At 39.2% G+C, this 22998-nt stretch overlaps 1 protein-coding gene across 7 annotated transcripts; it reads right to left on the reverse strand.

Moving 5' to 3' along the window:
* Window positions 1-1839: 1839 nt before the first annotated feature.
* On the reverse strand, window positions 1840-21102 carry LOC133596114 (matrilin-2-like). Of its 7 annotated transcripts, none has more exons than XM_072912963.1 (13): window positions 20857-21102; window positions 18285-18314; window positions 14654-14798; window positions 14021-14587; window positions 13794-13916; window positions 9661-9783; window positions 9408-9530; window positions 7684-7806; window positions 7373-7495; window positions 5969-6091; window positions 5478-5888; window positions 5250-5402; window positions 1840-2310 (listed from the first exon to the last, which is right to left on the reverse strand). In XM_072912963.1, the coding sequence occupies exons 3-13, from the start codon at window positions 14778-14780 to the stop codon at window positions 2189-2191; spliced, it is 2118 nt and encodes a 705-aa protein (XP_072769064.1). In that variant the 5' UTR covers window positions 14781-14798; window positions 18285-18314; window positions 20857-21102; the 3' UTR covers window positions 1840-2188. The 7 variants fall into 7 exon arrangements, with proteins under 7 accessions (XP_072769064.1, XP_072769062.1, XP_072769061.1 ...); XM_072912961.1 differs by lacking the exon at window positions 20857-21102 and adding an exon at window positions 18387-18654; XM_072912960.1 differs by lacking the exon at window positions 20857-21102 and having other exon boundaries at window positions 18285-18654.
* Window positions 21103-22998: the final 1896 nt, after the last annotated feature.

The raw sequence follows: 22998 nt of genomic DNA on the forward strand, positions 1-22998 counted from the left end.
TTTCAAATTGTTTTTGGAAACTGTGGACGTCCTGTCCTCTGGACCAAAGAGGAAAAAAACAATCCGGATTGTTATAGGCGCAAAGTTGAAAAGCCAGCATCTGTGATGGTATGGGGGTGTATTAGTGCCCAAGACATGGGTAACTTACACATCTGTGAAGGCGCCATTAATGCTGAAAGGTACATACAGGTTTTGGAGCAACATATTTTGCCATCCAAGCAACGTTATCATGGACGCTCCTACTTATTTCAGCAAGACAATGCCAAACCACGTGTTACATCAACGTGGCTTCATAGTAAAATAGTGCGGGTACTAGACTGGCCTGCCTGTAGTCCAGACCTGTCTCCCATTGAAAATGTGTGGCGCAATATGAAGCCTAAAATACCACAACGGAAACCCCCGGACTGTTGAACAACTTAAGCTGTACATCAAGCAAGAATGGGAAATAATTCCACCTGAGAAGCTTAAAAAATGTGTCTCCTCAGTTCCCAAACGTTTACTGAGTGTTGTTAAAAGGAAAGGTCATGTAACACAGTGGTGTACATGCCCTTTCCCAACTACTTTGGCACGTGTTGCAGCCATGAAATTCTAAGTTAATTATTATTTGCAAAAAAAAAAAAAAGTTTATGAGTTTGAACATCAAATATCTTGTCTTTGTAGTGCATTCAACTGAATATGGGTTGAAAATGATTTGCAAATCATTGTATTCCATTTATATTTACATCTAACACAATTTCCCAACTCATATGGAATCGGGGTTTGTATATATATGTATGTACACCCTTCCGCCCGAATGCAGCTGAGATAGGCTCCAGCACCCCCCGCGACCCCAAAAAGGGACAAGCGGTAGAAAATGGATGGTTGGATATATATATCCCACACGGCCTCTAGCCAAAATTCGTATACGTTTTTTTTTTAATCAATAATAAGATCATTTAATAAAGCAATATGTTTGTCTGTCACCAAAGCTAATGTTCGACTATCCAGTTTGTCGAGTCAGGACTAAACACAACAAATTGAAACACAGGTTCTGCAGCTTTGCATTATTTTTATGGATACATGTTTGTCGTTTCTGGTCTCATGCGCAGAGGCTCGCTGCCTAGTGTGATGCAGACTGACTCTGTAGCGAGGCTGACTCGTCAGGTAGGCTGTTAACACAGAGGGCATTTAGTTACCATAATGGGTTTTTTCTCTGATTTGGTCGTGTGCTTCGTCTCCTTCACACTAACTTTTTTAGTTCTGATGGTTGAAGAGCAGGATGTCGATCTCTGAGCGGCACATCAACTGTCTAATCAAAACTTATGTTTGCTTGTTGTGTAAATGAAGCAGAAAGAGCAACAATTAAGAAAAAAATGATTTCTTGCAGTAAAGGCACATCCATGTTACAAATATCACTTCAATTGAGAGCGAAAATACTTGTACTTCAAGGTATGCTCGCAATTTGAAGCATTAAAGCCGATAGACACCTTGATATCTCTAATTACTTGTAAGTTAAGGTACTCGTTAGTTGAGGTACCACTGTATTTGATGATATTTCTACTATGACTGGGGGTGTTTTTTTGTTTATTTTTTTAAACACTTTTTTTTTACCTAAATCCCGATAAGGTGCTGAGTGTCCGCATACTATTAGCATAAATGTGATTTGATTTAGATTTAGAGTTGAAAAAAGATTGAAATTTAAGGTTATTTCGGTGCATTGTCCAAAATACTCCCCATATCAACGATTACAGAACCAAAACTGCTGTGCATAGCCATTTATTCTAATACCACAACAACAATCCTGGTTAAAAATATATCACACTGGTTACAAAATTTAATTAATAAACAGCTCCAGAGGAAAGCACGTTTTAAAGACTGAAATCCGATGATCCATAGTATTGTTTTATTTTTGCACAAGTTGATTCTCAAGAAGCTGCAATCTCCTTGACATAGCTTCAAGTGGCCAAGTTAAAGAAAACTTCAAAAAATATATATATCATTGTGTGATAGCAATGTTCTATACAGATGTTAGAAATTAAATTAGGCTGGCTTCCAGTTAATGGTACAGTATGTGGATTATTAGTAGCCCTTATCCTGTTTTGAGTCAAAGTTGAGCTGAGCCTATCCTACCTGACTTGTGGCGAGAGAGAGTACATCCTACACTGGTTGCCAGTCAATCACAGGATACAAACACTCATTCACACTAATATCATTGAAACTGATCCTCCAAAAGGATATAATTTTGTATCAGAATCCTCAGCTTCTCATTGACCTGGCTCTGAAACAATATGAGGTCCTCACACTCACATGTGTTTTCATCAGCTGGTTTGTCTATAGAGGGGAAAAAAAGAAAGTAAAAATTATTCAGCTTATACCTAACATTTTCTCCTCCATTCTAGTTATCTTTCCTTCCTTTTGTATGGGTACAATTGAGATAGTTAAAACACTGTGAGACCAGAGCTATCTGAAATGAAACGTGTCTTCTTTGTCCCATTCAGTCATCATAGGAGTTGCAGTACTGTAGATGTCAGGTATCTATGTGTGCATACAAGTTAGGTAGAAGTTTGTTAAACATTTTTATGTGATTGATGTTGGTTTTTCTGTGAATATTCCCATTCATCTAGGTCATTGTACTCCCAGGGCATCTGATCCATCCCAATTTGTCTGTTCAAATTGCGTTAGAAGATTTTTCGACCCCAAATCCGAGCAGGCTTCATCAGTTCATGCTCACAGACTTGGATCAGACCGCTTAAGTCAGAGGGGATGGTGCAGGACCCAAATGATTTATCCTCTACATGAGGGAACATGCCCAGACCTGGAATAGGTTTGCTCCATTGTAGTGCAAAACAACAGGAGCTGCATTGAGCCCCTGCCACATTCCAGTGGCCGATGGACCAAGTCCTCTCGGGATGTGAGCACTGCAGTGCAGCCTATCTTGAAATTGGGATTATCTTTGGTTAGACCTAATAGGATTTCATATCTGCTATTTGCTGCTGATGTACACCTCCAAATCTGAGGCTGTAGTCCTCTGCCAGGAAAAGGGTGCACTGCACACTTCGGGTTTAGAGTGACATTTTGTCCCGGGGGAGGAGTTCAAGTATCTCGGGTTCTTGTTCACGACTGAGGTAAGGCAGTAGCAGAGATTGACAGGTGAAATAAAGCAGCATCAGCAGTAATGATGTCACTATACCGGGAATGCTGAGTCAAAAGGCAAAGCTCATGATGTACAGGTCAATCTGTGTTTCTACCCTCATCAAACGTCACAAGCTTTGGTAGTGACCAAAAGAGCAAGATCGCGAGCACAAGCGGCCACAATAAGTTTTGTCTGCAGGGTGACTGGTCTCACCCCGAGAGATAAGGTGAGGAGCTCTGGCGAGAACAGTTGTGACTTTGCATCAAGAAGACATGGATGGATGGGCCATTTCTGGATGCCTTCTGGACGCTTTCTTGGTGAAGTGTCCCAGGGCAGACTGGAGAGATTATGTTCCACATGCCGTGGTAGCCGGAGACGGGAAGTCTGGGCTTCCCTACTGAGACAACTGCACTAGCGACTCGAATAAGTGGTGGAGAATGGATTGACGGATGGACATAACACAAATCAGATTTTTGCAGAAACACGCAGGTGAAAATGACGAAGTCAATTATACTACACATTGGACTGATTTGTCATAGGCAAACCTTACCTAGCTTGCAAAGATTGTAATAAATCCATTAGAAGAAGACGGCCTGCCTTTTCCTTTAACTTGGACACACACATCTATACCTTTGGCCATTAAAAGACAGTAATTTCCAGGAGTTATCTCAACCTCTGAGTAGCCTCTGATTTACTAATGGTTTGTAATGTAAAAATGTGTAGAATAAATATTACATTTCAACATTTCTTTGAATGAAAATTTGCTTCAGCCTGCGACACATAGTCCTTTTGATAGTAGGCTATCATAGCTAATCATACTTGCCAACCTTGAGACCTCCGATTTCGGGAGGTGGGGGGTGGGGGGCGTGGTTGGGGGTGGGGAGGGGCAAGTTTGGGGGTGTGGGGAGGAGTATATTGACAGCTAGAATTCACAGTCAAGTATTTCATATATATATAGAAGCTCTGTCATCCGGGGGGAGCTCAAAGTAAAGCCGCTGCTCCTCCACATCGAGAGGGGCCAGATGAGGTGGTTCGGGCATCTGGTCAGGATGCCACCCGAGCGCCTCCATAAGGAGGTGTTTAGGGCACGTCCGACCGGTAGGAGGCCACGAGGAAGACCCAGGACACGTTGGGAAGACTATGTCTCCCGGCTGGCCTGGGAACGCCTCGGGATCCCCCGGGAGGAGCTGGACGAGGTGGCTGGGGAGAGGGAAGTCTGGGCTTCCTTGCTTAGGCTGCTGCCCCCGCGACCCGACCTCGGATAAGCGGAAGAAGATGGATGGATGGATGGATATATATATATATATATATATATATATATATATATATATATATATATACATCCTAAAATTATGCAAACAAAACTGTGTTTAGATCATTGATACTTCAAACTTGCATAAATAAATATTAAGGAATATAACATAACTTGGCTTCTGAGAGCTTCAAAATGTAATGAATAAAATGCTAAAGTTGTTGATAAACAAGCAATTATTTTAATAATTAAATATGGTCATTTTAAATGAATTATTATGATAATTTAAAATTAATTATTTAAAATTAGTTTATTTTAATGTATAATTCTATGGCTGGATGTAATAAGGAGTCAGAAAAAATACAAATAAAAATACAATTAATTTTGATGTTTTTAGCAAAATATAGTAAAAATTTATTTAGTTTTTTTTTTTTTTTAATTAATTAATATATTTATTTTTAGGTAAGATAAACATAATAATACAATGTATCTCTAGTCTGGATGATTTAGTTCTTGTCACCCTGTGGTCCTCCCGTCGTGAAAAAAGGCTGTCCTCACTCAGGTGCGCATGGAGCTGGAGGGGGCGTGGCCTCCAGCTCCGGCTGAAAATCGGGAGATTTTCGGGAGAATATTTGTCCCGGTAGGTTTTCGGGTGAGGCGCTGAATTTCGTGAGTCTCCCAGGAAATTCGGGAGGGTTGGCAAGTATGTAGCTAATATAGACACTTACGTCATGTGTTGCCTTCATTATAACACTTATATAACGCTTTTAATTATTTGCGGCTTCAGACAGATTTTTTTTTTTTGTATTTTTGGTCCAATATGGCTCTTTCAACGTTTTGGGTTGCCGACCCCTGGACTAGCCCTGTTAGCCACGTGTGATGTACCACTGCAGATCCTGGACTTGAGCCTTTTTGTCACTTCTTCCATTTTTCCAAAGTCCTCAGCGTAGTAAACATGTTTGTCATCTGGCTCGGACGCTATATCTCTCAGCTCCTGTTCCACTGCTTTGCCCACACCTAAAGCATAAATTATGACTCCTAAAAGTACAAGAAAGGGTTGATTAGTTTTACAAGGATGATGATTTGGATATGTATCCTGGTGAAAAGGTGTACCAGAGTTCTTGGCTTTACTGGCCCATTCGGAGACATCATTGTGAGATCGTCCATCAGTAAACACGATGCAGACATGTGGGATGTTAGTCCTGGCGCCTTCTTTGTCTGAAAAGCTGTGCTCAAACATGTGACGCAGGGCTGACCCAGTCATGGATCCCTTCCCCATGTACCGCATCCCAGTTACAGCTTGCTTGACGTCCTGGGCTGTACTGTACTTCCCCAATGTGAACTCTGTGCGGACTTTGGTGGAGTACTGAACAAGGCCCACATGTGTGCCCATCTCAGAAATGTCCAAAGAGTCCACAATTGTGTTTATAAACTGCTTGACGAGCTCAAAGTTGTCAGGGCCCAGACTCTTGGAGCCGTCAATCACAAAAACTAGATCCATGATTCCTTCGCTACACTCTGGTTCTATTTGAAAGACAAAATTCAGCCCAGTGAATTGAACATTATAGGTAACATTAAAAAGGTACCGGTGTTACTTGACATACTTTTGCAGCTCTTCCCGTCGTCAGCCAGAATGAATCCTTCCATACATTTGCACACGTAGGAGTCAGTGGTGCTGACACACAGATGCTCACAACCATGGTCCACTCTCTGGCACACGTCCATACCTGCCCGTTGTGTCATGTAACTTTGTCATTTTCAATGGCTGAATCGTTTAGGCACATTTAAATTAAATAAAAAAAGGTTAATCCAAATAGTTATAGAACAAAATACTGTTTTTGTAGTAGTAGTTTTTAATCTGAGGAAAAGCTGGGCTTAGTTTAGTTTAGTTTATTTCAGTTTAGTTTCGGTTAGTCTTCATTTGAAGGGACAATGCACAGAGACATTAAGCTTAAAGACGGATATGTTCTGCACCAGATTGTAGCTAAATAGAGAATTTCTATCTGCATTCCCTGGCTACCTAAATTAAAGATATGGAAAATCCATCCATTTTCTACTGCTTATTCCCTTCGGGGTCGCTGGAGCCTATCTCAGCTACAATCGGGCGGAAGGCGGGGTACACCCTGGACAAGTCGCCACCTCATCGCAGGACCAACACAGATAGACAGACAACATTCCCACTCACATTCCCACACTAGGGCCAATTTAGTGTTGCCAATCAACCTATCCCCAGGTGCATGTTTTTTTTGGAGGTGGGAGGAAGCTGGAGTACCCGGAGGGAACCCACGCAGTCACGGGGAGAACATGCAAACTCCACACAGAAAGATCCCGAGCCTGGGATTGAACCCCAGACTACTCAGCACCTTCGTATTGTGAGGCAGACGCACTAACCCCTCGACCACCGTGCTGCCCGATATGGAAAAACATGCAATAAAATTATAACAATACAATTATACAACATTCATGTAATCAAATTAAGAAAAGTCATAAAATGTCCTCTCATTGACACATACTTGTAGATTACAACCACACCTCATTTACATTATCATACAGAGACAATGCATGCTCTCCACATCTGTCATCATTTGTAAAAACAACCATGGGCCCTCAGTAAAAACGAGTTTGACACGCTTGATCTACACGAAAGAGAGTAGAATAGAATATTCCATAAGTACACTTGAATAAGTATACTGCGTACACTGTGTACTTCTGACTATGTATTGCTGTCTCAAACTGATTCATGTCGTTGCGCACTTAACTGGGCCATTCCTCTTCTTCTCTGTGAATTGCTACTTCTTGAGTCAGTGCCTCACCTAAGATGGTGGTTATTGAGGGTGGCAACTTGTAAGGGCCCGTCACTGCACAATCCACATTTTGAGTGCAACATACAGGCACGGTCAGCGCATTGCCATACTTCCCAATGTGAACGCACTTGGGCACTCAAAAAGCTCTGTGCAAGCAGGGAAGTGCGCAAATTAAGCCGCAGCCAATGAAAGTGTTTGACTCACTCTGACATGTTTTCCCATCAGGTTGCAGTGTGAAGCCTGCTCTGCAATGGCACACACATGAATCGTCTGTGCTGACAGATTCCTGTTCACAACCGTGTTTCCCATCAGCGCAGTGGTCAATGCCTGCGAGAACGTGTATTTTTAGTCCGTGCATATTATGCAAAAGCTCACATCTTTGTTTCTGATTGTGTGCTTTAACATTGTGAGTAGTGGGTTCAGCCTAGTCTGTGTGAAAGTGATACTATTTACTTTTGGAAAACTGTTATGGTAAGAAGACATATAAAAATAGAAAAAAGTGATAATACACTCACTTTTGCACGTTTTCCCATCAGGTCTGAGTGTGTATCCTTTTGTGCATTTACACACACATGAGTCCTCCGTGTTCATGAACTCTTGCTCACAGCCGTGTTTCTCTTCAGCGCAGTGATCAATCTCTGCAATAAACAAGAATTAATGTTTTTTTTATCCTTCAAGCAGTGATGTGCCGTCAGCGCCAGCAAGGCCTTCTCTGCTGGCCTAACATAACCAGAAATCATGATCATAAAAAAGATAAAGGTAATTTTTTATTTACTTTCCCTAAACATCTAAAAGTATTCATAATCTCTTCATGTCATATTATGCTCCTTCCAGCACTGTTGTTTTTAGGTTAGAGTTTTTATCCAATCAGAATTCAGCTAGCTTATGTTGCCATGCTGTACCAAATCTGCCCTGGGCCTTCAGAATCAACAATGCGGGCGTCTGTGCACTGTAAGTGAACGGGCACATACAGTTGATAGATAATTGCGATAGCCAATCAGATCACGAGTTGTTGTCAGTAAGGCCTTCTAGCTGGCCTCACGTTGAACGTGACATTTACATGTCCTGTGATTGGATACTCACTGGGAGCAGAGAACACATACCGTTGATAGACAGTTGCAATAGCCAATCAGATCACAAGTAGTTGACAGTAGCCTATGTAGGTAGCCTGATGTTAAGGAGACTGTGATTGGATACTCACTTGGGAACAGGAAGTGGCACCGGAGCCATACGAGCCATAGAAAGTCACAGAAAACTCACCGGTACAATAACCATGAAGATAAAGTGTTTGTTTTACACCTAGTAATCCTCTGTGGACATACGAAGCCAAGCAATGCAGGTTTAGCAAGCGGTGCGCGTTCCCGCGAAGGAAATCCTTTTTTCGCAGGCAATCACATTTTGGCATGGGGAAATGCCCGCCACTTTCACACAAATCAACCGACTACGAGAGGTACCACTGGCTTATACGACATCAGGTGGGTGCTACAAATGTGTGAGTTCAAATATTTTCTTTCTTTATTTTTTCAAGTTTCATTTGTTTTAAACAATTCTTTTAATTTTGACAATACCACGTAAGATGTTTTAATTGCTGAAGCGGGTTTATTGAATGTTAAATGCGCCGGAAAATAGACCGTTTTGTACACAGTAGTGTGCAAGTGTGTTTCTGTATAGCATCTCCAGCTGTGTCCATGTGGTGACATAAATTACAAGTATTTTGAGGGATGAAGTCGGACTAAGTAGGACATCACTGAAGGCCTAGGTGAGCAACGCACGGCCCGCCACAGCCTTCAAGCAACTACAGTTTAAGATAAAATAAGCAGTTGTCGACATAACTGAAAATAACCATTGTTTGCCTATTTACTTTTGACTGTTGCCAGAAAGTATTTTTGTACATACTGTATGGCAGTTGTTTTTCTCCATTTGTACAAATGCCTACTTTTAATAGCGGGAAAGGGAATAAAAGAGCTGCTAAGAAAAATTGCTTTGTTTTTATTAGTTTAGGCATTATCACAAATCTGTTTGAATTCTGCCTTTACAAAGATATACTATTGCCCAGCTGTGAGAGGTAATTGTTTACCAAATGTTTATTATTGTGGTTGTCATGTAATGTATCATGCAGACATCAAAGTAGTTGTTAAAGACAAGGAACTCAACTATTAACATATTATCTTGTGCTTTACTTGCATTGAACATTTTTTTTATTTGGAACACCACCAAGTGGTAAAAAGTGAACACTTACTATGACACGTTTTCCCATCTGGTCTGAGTCTGTACCCGGTTTTGCATTTACAAACACATGAATCCTCCGTGTTCATAAACTGGTGTTCACAGCCATGCTGCCAATCAGCACATGGATCAGGCTCTGAAAATTAAAAAAAATTGCTTTGTTATATTAACTCTCCATGGATTTTGTCAATGTTCCCGTAAAGGTTTTTGCATGCACATTCACCCCATATTGATGCAAACATGCAGTCATGGCCAGAACAACTTACTGCTGCAAGTTTTGCCATCTGGATTAAGCACATAGTCCCCCTTACACCTGCACACGTATGACTGGAGAATGCTGACACAGTCGTGTTCACAGCCATGGTCCACCAGGTCACACAAGTCTATTTCTGAGGGGAAGGAATCTGTGTTGAATGTTTCCTCTCCTGATGCTTTTTCTAGTTGCACTTCTGCGACACTTAACACCTTTGCATTATGCCATTGTTTCACATTCTGTTTACATGAGCAACAGTTTGAGTCTTTTATTGGCTAGAAAGAATATATGACGACAGGACTAAAATCAAATATGGTGATGATTCAGTCATTTTTAGTTTGTTAAATAGATATGCAGTCCCAGGTGCTATAGTGGACGTTGTTTGTTTACATGGACGTGTCCTCGCAAGACCCAAAGTTAAATCATGAAATGCAACCTTACCCAAGCAAAAACAATGCATGATTTATCCGGGAGAGTCTTGATACCCATTTCCTTGACCCAGCCAAACACAAAGAAGTTATAGACCTCCATGCTTTTCCAAGCTTTCATCTGTTTTGTCGTGTAAAATGAGGTCTCAAGCACAAAATAGTTCGGTATATCTGGGATCTCCACCGACGGATATCACTCGGCAAATCATTATTTGATAAAGTACAGGGATCTATTTCATTGCATAGTTAGATTTTTTACTCGTATCTGCTTTTTGCGTACTCAGAGTTTGCGAGCTGCTTGCTGCACAACAGCCATCTTGGCTTGGTTGACCACCACTGGTTTCTACTTCCGGGAAGAAGACACATGACGGCTTACAAGCAGCACTATTGTCCATGACATTGATGTGCTTGAAGAAGTGCTATGTATTTGCTTGATATTTGTGCCAATATTCACACTACACAAAACAGTTGAAAGTGGTTAAACTAAATACATATCTCAATCATGCTGCTACCAAAAATATATGTATACACAAAAAGTAATCCAATTGGGACACACAATCTAACTGCACCACCCAGGCTATGAAGGTATCAAAATAATCCCTTAGCACATGCAAAACAACAGTATTTGATACTCATTTAAACCAGGCAAGGCTGCACGTGGGCTAAAAGTGCATCAAAATATGACTAATAATATGAATTCTTGAACAGTTCTGTTGACTTTAAAGGTTAGATGATGGCAACAGCATCAAAATGGCACCAAGACTACATCTCCTGAAGTGTTATATATGGTCAGTACTGCTCTGTGGAGTTGAAAGCTAGACAATCAGCAGGACCATGCAAGATTGTCTTCAAGCTTCTGAGAAACAAATCAGTTTCCTTGAAAACATCTTGAAAAAAGAGCTTGAGCTTGCAGGAAAGATACAGGGTCGAAGATCAGGTGGACGGCAAAACCTGACATAATTAGAATGGCTGCAGAGAGCCACTGATATTGCCTCTCTCATGATTGCCGCCAACATCAGACTGTGATATGGCCCTGGAATAGATGTGTTCTCTATCTCCCATTCGGTTTAAAAATTAAAAAAGTTTAAACAGTTTAAACTTTTGAACAAAGTGTCTCCCAACCTTTATGACCCAAAGAAGTACAGTACATATTTTATATCAGAAAAATCTCACGGCACACCACTGAACAACAATTTTGTATGAATGGCATAAGGTTGGATACACAGTACCTAGAAAAGCACCAGGAGAGCGCAGACCTCCACCAGGCCCCATCTCTCAATGGTATGGAATCCTTTAAAAAAAATCCTGAACCCAGACGGTGAGCCGGATCACCCCAAAATTTAATCACTTCCCTATCAGTTTCTAACATTTCCTGAAAGTTTCATCAAAAACTTCCCAATAATTTTTGATTGCTTTTTGTTGCGAACTAACAAACAGACAGATTACCAAACAAACCCCAGCGAATGAAATAATAATTTAAATGACCATGTCTGCTTTGTTTCTGTGGTTATAGGCGGGGCCGCGAGCATACACATACAGAGAAGTTGACCCTCATAACGTTAACACGGAAACGAAATCCGTAGAAATTAGCCGGATCAACCCCAAAATCGATTCACTTGTTCCTTATCTCTTTCTGACAGTTCCTTCAAGTTTCATTGATCCACCAATAACGTTTTAAGTTATGTTGCTCACTAAAGTGCAGTTTACACAACAGTTTACACATTCACGGTTTGGATGGCGGTTCTCAAATCGCCGTGAACTGTGTCTCAATGTTGACGGAAAGCCTTTCTCAAAATGTTTTCAACACAGCACCGACGCAGACTGGCATGGAAGTACCACAGACCCCCAGCCTCTATTCCGCATAGATTGCAGTGCCACCGTGTAACTCCTTGATGAGCCTGTGATGTTTTCGTGTTTACCTCCGCCGCTTCCTTGGAGTTACATTGTTCACATCATGAAGGTCCGGGAAAAAAATGTGACTGGCGGATTGTGGCGGTGCTAACACAATATTATAACCGATCTTGCAGTGCAAATACAGAGCCTGCTGTTCTTTACACGGCAAAAGGCCCGTTTCATACCGCCAATCATCTGTTTGTTGGGTCACTGCGGTTCTTAAGATTCAGGATGGATGAGTGCACATGACCAGGTTTTGCGGCTGGTGTTAAAATGTTCTTTGGCAAAGCAAGAAAATAGCCAAACCGCCGTCTAACCAGGCAATGTAACTTTAAGTATCGTATTTTCCGGACTATAAAGCGCACTTAAAATCCTTTTTTTTCCTCAAAACTTGACAGTGCGCCTTTAACCCGGTGCGCTTAATGTAAGGAATACGTTTGGTTGAGCTTACCCACCTCAAATATTTTATTTGGTACATGGCATAATGGTAAGTGTGACCAGTAGATGGCAGTCACACATAAGAGATAAGTGTAGACTGCACTATGATGGGTCTCAAGTAAACAACATCAACATTTTAAATGTTCCATTGAAAATATAGAACAAAAATCTATCAAAATGTTTTAGTACGACTTTGGTAAGCTATGAAGCCTCACCGCTTGAAGGATTGTCGGCGCATTAAACATACGAGTATTATTATGGTGTGTGTGTATAAGGTAAGACATATTATCTGGCGTTTTGTTTCGCAATACTATGTAAAAGCAACTTTTCTTACCTACTGGTACCTGCTGATTTGTATTTGGGATCTGCTTGAATGCTGAAAAATTGTGCACGTCCACGCCGTTGATAAGCTTCTTCTTTTTCTCTATCTTCTTGTTATGGGACATTCATCCTCCGCTGTTGCCATTTCTAATATAAAGTAGTGTAAAGTTCTTACTTATATCTGTCGGTAAACTTGCCATGAAAACATACCGGTGTAATGAGTTTACATTATTCACCCAAGGAACTTTAGTTATTAGAGTTCCAGTCGGACGGTTATTCACTGGACACATTTCCGGTGTGGTTGTTTCCGGATGAGGAGATGCTGCTCTGTTATTGATTTAAGTAAAGTCTGAATGTCATTAAAACAGTTAGCTCCATCTTTTGACACTTCTTCAACTCCCGTCCTTGCACGCTACACCGCTACAACAAAGATGACGGGGAGAAGACGCTGTCGAAGGTGAGCCACGTAAATAAGACCGCCCACAAAACAGCGAATCCTGAAGCGACTGTCAGAAAGCGGCTTGAAGGTGATTTGTAAAATATAATCTATGCAACATTTTGACGAAAGAACCACCATTACATGTTATGTAGACCACAAGGAAGTGTTTTCAATTTAGAAAAAAGTACGAATAAAATGACTCCTGTAATGCGCCCTATAATCTGGTGCGCCTAATATATGAAAAAAATATATATATACCATTCATCGGCAGTGCGCCTTATAATCCGGTGCACCCTATGGTCCGGAAAATACAATAACTTACTGACGAAGAAACCCCAGCGATGTCATAACCATCTGGCAGAGGTAAATATAGTAATACTAATATCTTCTGCCAACAAGTGGAAATGCAGTTATTTGTTCGACTTGTCACTGTACGTCTGGCATGGATAGAGGATAGTAATATAACAATTTCCTGACCAACTACATGATTTGGGATAATGTCACAGACGGCCCAGTGATTGGGAATCACTGTTCTACCCTATCTATGACCACTTACAAATAAGAAAACAGCTTATTTTGGGAAAGTCTCTGAAAAGAACAGTAAGAAAGAGAAAGGAGGTCAATCACCGTTGCATGTCTTGCCATCGGGACTGAGGGCAAAACCTTTTCTACACGTGCACCAGTAAGAAGCGGGACTGCTCACACAGGTGTGCTGGCACCGATGGTCCACCAGGTCACACAGTGCAGTGCCTATACATGCACACACAAACACACAATGATACACGACCAAACCAAAAATGCAAACAACCATGCTTGAGTTAATAGAAAGTGTACAATGAAATGGCTCCAATCACCTCCGCAGAGTTTGGACTGGAACACTGAGAGGAGCGTCTCCATCTGGCTAAAGTTGGCCACCAGGTGCACATGCTCGGCGTGAGGCTCACTCCCCATGACCTTCAGGGTGCTCAAGTCCACTCTTCCCACGCCGATGGCATATATCTGGATGCCGGCCTGTCTTGCTCGGGCCGCGATCTCATCCACCGAGTCCTGAGGCCTCCCGTCGGTCACAACCATCGCGATCCGAGGGATGTGCAGGTGTGCCGGTCGTGCTCCTTCGCCCTCAGTGAAGGCCGTCTCCATGGTGTACTGGATAGCCAGACCGGTCATGGTGCCTGTGGCCAGATGCTCCATGTTCTTCACCGCCCGCTCTACCTCAGCTTTGGTGGTGCATGCGTTGAGGGAGAACTCATTCTGGACCACGCTGCCATATTGGAGCAGACCAACACGTGTAGCGTCAGGACTGATCTCCAAAAACTGAAGCAGTTTGTGGATAAATGTCTTGACCTTCTCGTAGTCATCTGGTCGGATGCTGCGAGAGCTGTCGATCACAAAGACGAAATCCACCGGGGAGCTGTTGCACTCTGAGATCACATGATTCTGGTGAGTTCACAATGGAAGAAAAGCGTATGATAGAAACGTGCACGTACCAGCTGCTTTGGTCTCGGCATGAGTCACGTTTGGTGTTGTGGTTATGAAAGGTCTGGGACGCCTTCTGTCCAGTCGAGCGGCGTTACAGCACAGCAGCCAAAAGACCGCAAGGACCAAAGACCTCATACTGATGAAGGCCGGCAACTAGTGCATTAATAGATGAGAGAAACTGACCCATAATGCAAAGCAAACAAGTTATATGCATCATATTCTGTACCACACAGCCTGCCCAGGGGCAACTGCAGTCTATCCAGGCTGACTTCACATGGAGACTACAGTAGAGGTGGGTGGCTCAGATCAAACATCCACCACATTAACACCAATTTTTTTTTTTTTACTGTACATAAAAATAAACATTTCTGTCATTATGTCAGAGTTAGCCAAAATGCTCCTTATTACAAATATATTTTTCATCTCTCTTCTTTGTTCATTTTCCAAAGATATCTGTGTTTTTGTTGTGGTTGTGTTGTTCATGTTGTTGCTATTGCTATATTTATATTGTGTTACATTGTTTACAAACTCAATCACTACACTATCACTGAAATCCATCCATCCATCCATTTTCTACCGTGAATCACTACATTATCATTTAATCTACACTATTATTGACTTTATCCAAGTATATACAGTAACTACAATGGTATTGAATCATTTAATTTACACTATTATTGAATTTAGCTAAGTATATAACTACAATGGTATTGAATCCAGCTAGGTGAATCACTACACTATCCATAAATGGAGCTCAGTGAATCACTACACTATTGTTTAATCTAGTTAAGTGAATCGCTACAATACCATTGAATCCAGCTAAAGGAATCACTATGCTATCATTGAATGTGGCTAAGTGAATCACTACATTATCATTGATTTCAGCTAAGTGAATCACTATACTATCATTGAATCCAACTCAGTGAATCACTACATTATCATTTCATTTACACTATATAAGTATATAACTACAATGGTATTGAATCGAGCTAGGTGAATCACTACACTATCATAGAATCCAGCTCAGTGAATCACTACATTATCATTTAATCTACACTATTATTGAATTTACCCAAGTATATAACTACAATGGTATTGAATCCAGCTAGGTGAATCACTACACTATCATTGAATTGAGATAGGTGAATCACTACACTATCCATTAATGCAGCTAACTGAATCACTACACTATTGTTTAATCTAGTTAAGTGAATCGCTACAATACCATTGAATCCAGCTAAAGGAATCACTATGCTATCATTGAATGTAGGTAAGTGAATCACTACACTATCATTGAATCCATCTCAGTGAATCACTACATTATCATTTTATCTACACTATTATTGAATTTACCCAAGTATATAACTACAATGATATTGAATCGAGCTCGGTGAATCACTACACTATCACTGAATCGAGCTAGGTGAATCACTACACTATCCATTAATGTAGCTAACTGAATCACTACACTATTGTTTAATCTAGTTAAACAATCACGATTAATCCAAATTCCAATCTGATTTTTTAAGAATAATCATTTGACAGCCCCAATATTTACCTTTCTACTCTACGAGTGGAATAATCAAGAGCATCCGGCACCATTGCACTGATTATTTTTATAATATTAATGATGTTCCCTTAAGGACAAATAACATACAGGTACAATTAAAAAGTTATTGAAAACCCCAAATTTTCAATTCAAGGTTTTCATAAGCCATGATCAAAATTATACAAAAATAAGTCTTGAAATATATTCAGTAGCACGTCATATATTAGTTTCACCTTGTAAATATATTTGCTGGTATAAGCGAACCTCTGTACGATATTTACATTTTTTACGTTTCACCTGTATTTATCATTTACACCGAGGACAGATTCAACCCATGAATTGAAGTTTCAAGGAAAAACAAAACATCACCATCCCTAAATCTTACTGACACCTCTGATCAGTTGAGGAAATCAGCCACAAATAGCAGAGAACCAAACATTAGACGTAGCCCTTGTAAACAAATCTCACGATCCAAGCCAGACTGCGAGGTGCTGCATCGAAGTCAATGAGGAAGAATATAAATAGGCAGAACTTTCACCCGCTCTTGCATATTTGACCTCCCCAGTTTCACATTTCTTACTTTCGGATGTACGCATGTAATACAAATACAGTAAACACAAAGCTTTCAAGATGGGTCTTCACTGCACGGTTCAATAACTTAGAAGGTCTCCGAACTAATCAAATCATTTTACCAAGTAATGTTTTAACATCTACCGTCAGGTAAAGGTGACTATACTGCATTTGAATTGCCTATGAATTGTTTGCTTCTTCCACATTGAAACACGTCAAACCTCCGAAACGTTGACAGCATCTTTTGTAAGTTTATGCAAGCTACGTTCCCACAATGATGCATGGATGCTGTGTGATACGGCGTCTACCCGTGTCAGGTTTATTATAGCAGCTATTACCCCGCAAGCAGGGGCGCCGCTAGGGATTTTGTGCCCCATGAAAAGAATCTTTACAGGGCCCCCAACACAGTGTCATTATTTTTTCTGTATTATAATTTCATCATCATTAGGGGCCTCTCTGGGCCCCCCTCCATCATGGGCCCCTAGAATCCGTCTCCTTTACCCCCCCTTTTCGGCGCCCCTGCCCGCAAGTGTCGGATGTCCACGCATGCATAAAGATGTCAACCTTTGACCTTCCACCTGTTTGTCAACATGGAGTCGCTCATAATGATCATTATATAATATACACTACAGTATATGCAACATACACCTTCTCTTATGAACTTAGTTTAATATTCTTCATTTTAATAATGGTTGATTTTTATGTTTTTTTATGGTTAGCTTTGATGTTCTTTCATTTAGTTTAAATCGGTTTTTGTCTTAGATTTAGACAAACTTTATTGATCCACAAGGGAAATTGTTCCACACAGTAGCTCAGTTACAAAGGATGGAAAGGGTAAGAATGGAAAGGATAATGCAGGTATAAAGTGGACTAAAAATGTACCATAGTAGCAATATCAAATTTAACATATATATATATATATATATATATATATATATATATATATATATATATATATATATATATATATATATATATATATATATATATATATATATATATATATACATATATATATACATATATATATATTATATTTGTATATAATATATACACTATATAACAAATCCCAACTACCATGTACAATATTACAGAATATGTAACAGCTGCAGCAAAAAAAAAAAAAAAGGCAGCATAAAATAGAGTAGTTTTATTTTATAAGCTTAGCAAATAGTGAACCGTTGCCAAATCCTAATTTTCCGTAGAAACAGAGCATAAAATTCCTCATGTGTTTAATAATTATTCAAGGTAATATCATCACTGTATGAAAAAAACAGAATGTACCTCTAAATTGTGTTTATTGGTATTTTATTCGCTTAGCTATTAGTTAACAAATCCCAATCTTCAATAGAAACAGAGAATAAAATTCCTCATGTGTTTATTATTATATCATCATATCAGAGTATTATCGTCAATGTCCGGAAAAAAGGAATGTATGTCCAAATTGTGTATGTTTATTGTTTCGGTTTAAAAATAACTCACAAAGTAATACAACAATGGCGTGTCTCAAAGTTCCTTACCTTGACCCGGAAGATGACAATTTTTCTTCTCTGCCACACACAAAAAAAGTATATCTTAATTGAAGCAAGAGAAAAGGTTGTTGTGTAGAAGTGTGCACTCACATTTTTGCCTCCCCCGTCTCCTCTGACTGCAGCCACAGAGACGCCTCTTCTTCAACTGATGGTCAAACCACCAGCTTCACCTTTTTCTTTCTCATTGCGCCTTACTTTCTTCACTTTTTACAGTTTGACTTGTAACATTTGATATTAGACGCCGCAGTTTCACATGTTCGCTTTAAACTCCTGAGATTTAAAAAATTGAGCAATAATTGTTTTGTTTGTTGGCATTTATTGATAACAAATTCAAATAAAACAGTATATTTGTCATACATTTCACTGTTAAGCTTTTTCTTATTAGTCTTATTAAATCTTTTTTTTTTGATATTACTGTCCTAAAGTTTGTACAGTTTGGGATTCAAGCAAAATTGTTAAGAAAAAAAGACTCAAGTCACACAAAAAATCCAATATAATGTTATTTTTGTTTCCTTGTTATTGTATGCATGGTATTACTGGCTAAACTAAGGCCTCAGTCATAATTGTATTTCAAACCCCCACATTTTTTTATTCACGTTAAATCATATTTGTACTTTTTGATGGGGGTGTCAAAAAATATATATTTTCGAATGAATCGTGATTCCTATTTGTAACGACAATTCATTTAATTTAATTTAATTAATCAATTAATTTAAAAAAAGCAAACATTTTAACTTTTTTTTTCTTTAAATCTGTCCTGTCCAGCCACTTAGACAAATAATTTTGTTGATGTAGATGCTACAGTAAAACAATAACACTAAAGTATTGCTTGCAATGCAGTTTTTACCTTCAAACAAACCAACTAAAAACTTGCTTAGTGCAGCGCCCCCACCTGGCGGTAAAGAGACATGTGAAACATTGCACACCATCAGGTGCAGTGAAGAATAAATCCTGTTGGTTTGCTAATAAAATCCATGTATTGAAGGGGTCAAATTATTGTACAAATATAATATAATCGTTTGTCTAGCAATGATACATATACATATACATATATATATATATATATATATATATATATATATATATATATATATATATATATATATATATATATAAATATATATATATATTTATATACATATTTATGTATATATATATATATATATATATATATATATATATATATATATATATATATGTACAGGTATATATGTATATATATACATATGTATGTATATATGTATGTATGATATGTGTATATGTATAAAGGGAATAAGCGGTAGAAAATGGATGGATGGATATACATACATATGTACATACATACATATGTATGTATATATGTATGTATGGATATGTGTATATGTATATAAATATATATATATATATATATATATACATACATATGTACATACACATATATATATACATACATACATACATACATACATATGTATGTATATATTTGGCCCACCCCTATAATGTTATTCATTTGCTCTACCCAAAGTATAAAAAACAGCATATAATTATATCCAAACAAAAAAAAACAATGACGTGTGTGTTGTTTGGGAACAGTTGGTAATGGTTATGTGCAGTAAAACTTCATGAACTCAACTCACCTTAATGTGTGTTCCTAAATTTGTGTTGGACGTCTTAGATGAAGAGAGCAATTATGATTTTGGTTTACAGAGTAAACAACTAAAAACTAAGGCTGTGGGCATTGTTTTCTCTAAACGCATACATTTGTCTAAATATTACCAAAGACACTCATTATTGTTGGGTTCCTGCACATCGTCTTCATCACTAGAGGAAAAATCTAATCTGCGATAGAGAATTCCTCTGCCATTTACAACTATGTTTGTTTTTTGTCATCAGCTTGAAGCGTCCTTCTGTCTCCGACTCCCTTGTCGTCATGTGACATGAGTGCGTGTCTATTATGATTTTGCTTACTAGTTTCAATGACCCGCCTTATGTTGCCTCTGATTGGCCAGTCCGTAATGTTTCGTCCTTACCTTAACCAATTGTGACTCATCATACAAACATCAACCAATCATCATGGATTTTCTCCATATGTATGGATGTTCTCATTTATCCATGCATTTATAGACCATGAGCTTCAGTTCTTTCTATGGATTTTTGATTGAATTCAACTCACCTTTAGTTTTTTCTCTGAAACCAATTGAGAGTTTCATTGGCAGTATGTTTTGGATCATTATCTTGCTGAAATGTCCACCCTTGTTTCATTTTCATTATCGTCCAAGATGGCAGCAGATTTTTGTCAATATGTTGGTACATTTGCCAATTCATCCTTCCTTCAATGGGAAGTTTACCAGTACCATTTGCACCATCATGTTCCCACCTCCCAACTTCACCGCTGGTATGGTGTTTTTAGTGCCAATTCATCTCCAAACGTGGTACATTATGGCATCCAAACAGTTCAATTTTGCCCTCATCAGTCCAGACTATGTTCTCCCGGTATTTAACTGGCTTGTCCAAATGTTGTTCAGCGCAGCAAACTTTAAACAAACGTTTTATTCAGCAATGGGTCTTGCGTGGTGAGTACCTGCTAATTCCAAGACTTTTCGAAGTTATCCTCAGGTGGTCTTTGGCTTTTGGTCAACTCCTCTGATTATGCTTTGCACTCTGTCAGAAATCTTGCGAGGAGCACCTGATTGGAGCAAACTTATAGTGGTATGATTGTCTTTCCACTTACGTATTATGGTCCCAACCGTGCTCACTGGAACATTCAGAAGCTCACTGTAGATATGTGCCTGTAACCAAAGCCATCATTATATTTTGCAACAATAAGTTTGCGATGGTCTTGGGACAGCTCTTTGCTCTTATGTAAGTTGGTCTTTCACTATGTAAAAGCGCTTTGAGTCACTAGAGAAAAGCGCTATATAAATATAATTCACTTCACTTACCCATCATGAGATGTGTCTTGACTCACACCTTGGCAATGAGACCTTTTTGTCGACCACCAATTAGGACTGAACCAGCTAATAATAATTTGCACTGACAAGGGCTGGATTGTTGTTGATTATAGATAGATTGTTGGTGTTGTTTTGGCTTTGCATGCCTTTTTGCGCTTCCCCTTCTTCATGTGTTCAGTACTTTTTCTCAGTGTCACACAATTTAATTTCTGATTAGCTGTTCTACTTTCTTTGTATGTATGGATAACTTGGGTTGATTCCAACATCTGGTGAAATGTTCATGTCAATAGCACCTTTGGAAAAAAGTAAGTATGTATGTAACTATATATATATATATACATATATATATATATACTAGAGATGCGCGGTTTGCGGACACAACCGCGGAGTCGGGCGGGTAAAAATAGATTTTAAATAGATGCGAGCGGGTTGCGATTGCGGTTGAACCAATTCGGAAATATATATACATAGTTAAATGTTGTTACCCACATACGAAAAACGAGCAGCACTCTTTGAAACAGTCAATTTTTCATCAGGCACCGCATCCCAGCAACAGTGGCGAAAGTGAGCGCTCCTTCAGCGCAGCAGGGCGCATTTTAGAGGCCAGGCGCTCTCGCATGAATCCTGGCACTGTAGATGCCATTTTATTCCTGCATAGTGCTAACAAAAAAAAAAGTAAGTAGACATACGGTTGGATATGTTAAACGAATTAGTCTACGTTACCTATAGGCTATACCAAATAAGCCCATGTCTAACCTATATTGAGTTCGGTCAGCTAAATAATTTTGATGGTTACGTGTTGTTTGGGCGCACTACAATGCAAAGGAATTAAGGCAATTGCGTTGTTTATTGTGGGTTTTTTCTATTCGAGATATACTACTATGTGTGAATAATTATTTGGCCTCGCTTTCAAGTGAAGCTCATCTCCGATTGGCAACAATGTAAGGATATTTAGCCTGCTTTGTTTGTCGCGACCGTCTATTTTCATTATAATTCAAGTTTGATGATAAAGTGCAGTCTGATAGGTTTGATTTCCCCCCTTCAGCTATTTGCCTTGGCCAATAAGTTGCAGGTAATTTGTTATTATTATTTATTTAATTTATTTTTGTTTAAATAGAGATGACATACATGTTATTGTATAATTTAAGTTTGTGCGCGTGATTGACAGGCTAAGGCTTATGAGGCACATTTTTTTTATTTTTTTTTATTTCAACTTAAAAACGTATGAGCCTATGCCTACAACATAGGCTATGTGTTTATCTTTATTTCCCTGCCTGTCGTTGACAATGGAGATTGTCTGATATTTTGTCATGGCTGCAGATCAATCAATAAAGGTTCATCTTTGTCGCAAAATTGTTCACTGTTTCACTGTGCACCCCGCCCTCGTCCCTATTTGAGCATTATAACGTTAACAAGTTAATATTCATTGAAATAAATTCAGAACTTTTTTTTACCTAACGAAAATATAGGCCTAGTCTTTCTAAAACATTTTTTAAACTTCTTAAGAGCCTCGTTCGGCTTGCTGCAACTGCGCACACAAAGTGTGAGGAACGCACTCCTGATCTGAGGGCATTGGCAACAATAGTCAACACTTTCTTAATGGAAATGACAATAATATTATAATAATGATAAATAATATTATCACGCATTAATATCTCTTAGCCACGAATGCGTGGCCAAGAGATGCGTGGCACACATTGAATGTCTCTGCTGCATTGGATCAGTCTCCTTTCTTTAACAGGCAAAAGCTTTATAACCTCACTAATGCCTTG

This window comes from Nerophis lumbriciformis, linkage group LG04 (assembly GCF_033978685.3).
Source record: "Nerophis lumbriciformis linkage group LG04, RoL_Nlum_v2.1, whole genome shotgun sequence".
Classification (NCBI taxonomy): domain Eukaryota; kingdom Metazoa; phylum Chordata; class Actinopteri; order Syngnathiformes; family Syngnathidae; genus Nerophis; species Nerophis lumbriciformis.

Bases quoted from the DNA above. Each gene is read 5' to 3' on its own strand.
- LOC133596114 (XM_072912963.1), bottom strand. From the start codon at position 14,780: ATGAGGTCTTTGGTCCTTGCGGTCTTTTGGCTGCTGTGCTGTAACGCC. The intron at 14,588-14,653 runs GTACGTGCACGT...ATGTGATCTCAG, and splicing joins TGCCGAGACCAAAGCAGCTG to AGTGCAACAGCTCCCCGGTG. The intron at 9,784-13,793 runs GTGATTGACCTC...CCTTCCCCTCAG, and splicing joins CGATGGCAAGACATGCAACG to AAATAGACTTGTGTGACCTG.